General features: G+C 37.3%; 1 protein-coding gene across 1 annotated transcript; it reads left to right on the forward strand.

Moving 5' to 3' along the window:
- The first annotated feature begins 529 nt into the window (after window positions 1-529).
- LOC102670460 (uncharacterized) lies at window positions 530-1,054 on the forward strand. Its single transcript, XM_006598559.1, has one exon. The coding sequence runs from the start codon at window positions 530-532 to the stop codon at window positions 1,052-1,054; it is 525 nt and encodes a 174-aa protein (XP_006598622.1).
- The last annotated feature ends 4,461 nt before the right edge of the window (window positions 1,055-5,515 follow it).

Consider the following 5,515-nt stretch of genomic DNA (forward strand, 5'->3'; position numbering starts at 1 on the left):
ATTTGGCAGGTCTAAAAGCATTCTTCCCACGAACCAAATTGAAAAGAACAAAATTATGTTACACAACAGTTTGCTCTATACCAAGAAGCAATTATAAAATAAGAAGGCTAACAACATACTCTGACATTTTTTTCAACACATTCTCCAAATTTAAGCGAGTCTCACAAAGCGATGTAGACCTCACCCCCTATTTTTTCGTTTTCTAAAAATCCCTTTTAAGGGTTACTTCATCATACATTAAGCATGTTGTCCCATAACAAGCTTTTCTTTTTGTTTGTGTTTTTATTCTTTCTTCCATTTTTTTCTTTTTGTCTACTTATTCTTCATCATTTCTTCAAATGTTCCTCATCTCCTTTTCTGTCTTCTTATTCTCAGTGCAGTTGTTCTTCTTCTTCATGCATTCAATGTGTCTTGTGCTCTGATTATTCAAAATTTCAGAATTTGGCTCTCTGTTTTTTTAGAATTTCAGAATTTAGTTCTCTGGTCTTTTAGAATTTCAGAATCATGTTGTTCATGCTTTATTGAGGAGATGGGAGCTTCGAAGAATATGGGGTGGGAGTGGAACTTTAAATGGAGGAGGCACCTATTCGACAACGAGATTGATATGGCAGCCGGCTTTCTAGGTGAGGTGGAAGGCACCCAAATACAAATTAACAGAAGAGATGAGTGGACTTGGCTAGCAGAAACTACTGGTCAATATTCCACAAAAAATGCCTATGATGAGATGTGGGGAGCTGATATAGAAGGAAATCAATTGCAGGAGCTTAAAGATATATGGAAGTTAAAGATACCACCTAAAGTTGCAGTCTTTGCATGGAGACTGATTAGGGATAGGCTGCCAACTAAGTCAAATTTGACAAGGAGACATGTGGAAATCAACAATTCATCTTGTCCGTTTTGTAGAAGGGTTGAGGAGGACGCTGCTCATTTGTTCCTCCATTGTGATAAGGTTCTGCCTTTGTGGTGGGAATGTATGTCGTGGGTGAACATCTTAGGTGCTATCCCGCAGTACCCAAGGCAGCATTTCTCCCAACATGTCGAAGCTTTTGTATAATAGTGGGGGGGAATATAAATAGCTGCAATGGCAGCAATCATATACTGTATTTTCTTAGTTTCTGGTTCCCATCAAGACTGATTAAAGTCTGACTTTGGAACCAGTTCACTGATATATCATGCTATTTGTATCCTTAGTACCTCTGGTACTTCATTATCAATATAAATTATGTTTGCTGATAAAAAAAAACAATGTTGTTCATGCTTTATTGCTTTTTTTTAGTAAACCTATAATGTTGTTCCCAATTCTTTTTCTCTGGTGCTGCTGTGTTTCTGATTAATAATATATATTTTCTGCCTTCCAAAAAAATATTTTGAGTTACACAATATTTTTATCTTTGACTTGAACAACAATATTCTCAAAGAAAGAAACATGAATAAAGATAGAAGGCCAAGCTAAAGTTTTGGGTAATTAGGTAAAGGAAGGAAAATATTTGATCAGGTAAAGGAATTGGAATGAATTCTGCAGCTCCTGTAGTTACATGGTGGGTGGCTTGACAATCTAAAAACCATTCTTGAATAGAAAACCCTTCAAGGCTGTGAAAAAGGGTTGAGGTGTATGCTTTTGTTGGGATATGCTTGGAAATAGGTTTTTAAGTTTTTACTACTTGACTGTCAATTGAATCAGTTACTTGGGAACCAGTCCTATTTAAGCCTATAGTTAAAATATCATAGCACCACTTTTCTATTGTTTAAAACAGTCCTATTTAGCAAGACAATATATAATTTTATTTTCCTTTTACTAGGTTTGATCATCATCCCTATTATACACAAATATCTGCAGGAGCCTGTGTACTTATTTTTTTTTTTTATCAGCAAACATAATATTTTATAAATAAGGAAAGGAGTACCTGAGGTACTATAATACAGCAGTATGACTACCATAGGAATGGTTCCAGAATCAGACAGAACTAGTCTGAGAGGGAACCATTATATGGGTACTAGTAAATATACATGTATTAGTCAAAAAGTTCTATCCTCTACTGATGCAAAAGTCCTGTGTAATGCTACTTGACCATTGATTAAAAGGGAACCACTATAATGGGCATTAATGCTTACCTCGAGCAAATGGCTGAGGCTTCTGATCTGATTTCTGTGGAGACGACTGTTCACTTCGCCATATCAACTTAGAAAAAGAAGTTATTGTCGAAAATGCTGCAGGTACAACTTTAGACAAGATAGCTCCCAATCCTGAAATATGAAGTATAAACCCTTCAAAATTCTGATTCCAACCGAGCAAGTCAAACTCAAAGGTGGAAACATATATTGGCCCCTTTATATACAGATTCATCAAAGATCATATAAAGTATAAACACACTCATACAAATTGTGTTTCGCTATGACTTACAACATTAGTGTCTTTTATTTCCTTTATTTCATCCTAACTCCATTGACATTTAGATAACATCCATTGAGTACAACCCCAAGTGCGTGCTTGACTGCGTGGTACATGTTTCATACTCTTGCCATTTTAACAACATCTTACAATGTAATGCTCTGTTTGGACAAAATGTAATGAAAAAAAAAATATTTGTTTTATGAAAAATAATTAATCTAACTACAAATAGATCAAGAGGCAGAAAATGTTTCATTAAGCTTTCTATTTCTGACTATAAATTAAAATTTTAGGGGGGTGGAGTGTGTTTGTATTTTTGGTAGAAAATGTTTGATTAAGCTTTCTCCGTTAGTTACTTACACCATTGACTGAAATCATGCCATAGTCAAATAACATGAAGGTTCAATAGGAAGTCCATAGGGAGATAGCTAGAGACCTGGGTGTATCCTATGTTGAGAACAACAACAATATGGTTAAGATGATTAATGTTGTGGATAATAGTAACATTATCTCTACACCAGCAGCAGTGATGGGAATGCAACATAATGACTCATGAATATCTTGTCCTTCAATTCTAGAGGACTGGGTAGTGGAGTCAAGCGGTCAGCCATAAGGAAGCTAACCTTGGCCAACAATATTCATATTCGCTGCATTCAAGAAACTAAAAAGGAGTTCATTGATAAAAATCTTTGTCAATATCTGTGGGGGGATGGTAATGTCACCTGGGAGTGTGTTCCTTCTATTAATGCAGCTGGAGGCCTTTTGTGTATCTGGAATAATGACTCCTTTGTGGTGGATAGAAGGGTAGTGGGCAAAGGCTTTATTTTGCTGGAAGGCACGTGGACAAAAGAAAACAAGAAGGTTTTCATCACTAATGTTTATGCTCCATGTGATTTACAGGGAAAGAGAGAACAGTGGGAAGAGCTTTTGCATCTGAAATCTGCTTATCATGAAGGCCTGTGGTGTATATTGGGTGATTTCAATTCTATAAGACACCAACATGAGAGAATGAGCTCATCTCAATCAGTGGGGACCTCCACTAGCATTTTTGAGTTTAATTCCTGGATTTCTGAGTTAAATTCAGAATCTAAAGAAGGAGTTGAATGCTTTGGAGGCTGGTATTAATGCTACAACCTTGTCTTAAGCTGAAGTGGAGCTCAAGAAATCCCTTCAGGAACAGCTATGGAATGCAGCTCATGCCTATGAATCCATGCTGAGACAAAAAGCCAGAGTGAAGTGATTAAAAGAAGGGAATAGAAACTCAACCTATTTCCATAGATTGATTAATCATAGAAGGAGGGTCAATGCTTTTCAAGGTCTGATCATTGATGGTGTGTGGGTCCATGAGCCTAGCAGTGTTAAGATTGCAGCCTTAAATCACTTCAAGGACAGATTTTCTGAGCAGAATTCCAATAGGCCAACCCTGGATGGGGTTCAGTTTCCTTCCCTTGGCCAAAGAGAGAAAGAAAGCCTTGTGGCTAGATTCTATGAATTGGAAATTAAATCAGCAGTGTGGGACTGTGGTGGAGACAAAAGTCCTGGTCCGGATGGCTTCAATTTCAATTTTATTAAGCAGTTTTGGGAGATTCTAAAACCTAATTTTATTAGGTTCTTGGATGAGTTCTACATCAATGGCATTTTCCCCAAAGGAAGCAATGCATCTTTCATAGCCCTTATCCCCAAGCTCAATGATCCTCAATCTCTTAATGATTATAGACCCATCTCTCTTATAAGGTGTGTTTATAAAATACTATCCAAAATTCTGGCTAATAGGCTGGCTCTTGTGTTACCTCACGTCATTGATGAAAGGCAAACAACTTTTATGAAGGGAAGTCAAAAGGAGGAGGTTAATATTCTGCAATATGCAGATGACACTTTGTTTTTTGGATCTGCAAATATAGATAATGTTAGAGTTCTGAAATCTATTATGAGAAGTTTTGAGATGGTTTCCGGCCTCAAGATCAATTATGCTAAAAGTCAATTTGGATGCATGGGCAAATCAGAGGCTTGGTGCAGGGAGGCAGCTCATTTTCTTAACTATAGCCAGCTGGATATTCCTTTTTCTTATCTTGGAATTCCAGTAGGGTCGAGTTCTAAAAGCTGGAATGTTTGCCAGCCTATCATCAGCAAGTTTGAGGTCAAGCTTGCAAAATGGAAGCAAAGATGTCTTTCTATGGGTGGTAGAATAACCCTCATCAATTCTGTCTTAACAGCTCTTCCTATTTACTTGCTGTCTTTTTTTAGAATCCCTAAAAAAGTGGTGCAGAAGATAGTCTCTATTCAGAGAAACTTTCTTTGTGGAGGTGGTTCTGAGGCAATCAAGATCGCTTGGGTCAATTGGGATACTGTTTGTCTTCCTAAGAACAAAGGGGGGTTAGGGATTAAAGACCTGACCAAGTTTAATGAGGCCTTGCTTGGTAAATGGGGTTGGGACTTGGCGAATAACCAGAATCAGCTTTGGGCTACAATCTTAATGTCCAAATATGGTGGGTGGAATGCTTTATTCTATGGCAGAAACAGTGCAGACCTCTCTCCTTGGTGGAAGGACCTAAGATCTGTTTTCCAGCAGCAGCATAGCAATAGTATCATCAATAACTTGAGTTGGAAGGTGGGTGATGGGGTCAAAATCAAGTTTTGGAAGGATAAGTGGAGGGAGGATGACTTAACCCTCCAAGACAAATACCCCATTCTGTACCAAGTGAGTACTCAACAGAATTATTCTATCGACTTAACCCTCCAGCTATTGTACTTTTATCCTATGTAGTTGGGTTCAGCAGTTCTCTGCCTTTGTATCTATTTGATCTTATCTTCAGTACACTTAGTACTGAATCATTTATAATATTATCTAATTTTTGTTGTGCAAAAAAAAAACATGAAGGTTCAATCCAGAAATCAAGTGGATAGGGAAAAAGGCACTCACAAGTCTATAGGTCTTAGACAAAGGTTCTCCTAATCCAACAATGCTTACGAACCCAAACACTTCCTACCAAGGTAACAAAATGACAATTGGTTAGCCATGTATGCAACCTTTCACAGTAATGTAAAATACACAATATCCAAAATCATACTAATTATACCTCAAGTTTTTCTCTTTTGGAAAAGATACGGCTAATGAGACAACCGTCT

The sequence above is a fragment of the Glycine max genome, chromosome 15, assembly GCF_000004515.6.
Source record: "Glycine max cultivar Williams 82 chromosome 15, Glycine_max_v4.0, whole genome shotgun sequence".
Lineage (NCBI taxonomy): Eukaryota > Viridiplantae > Streptophyta > Magnoliopsida > Fabales > Fabaceae > Glycine > Glycine max.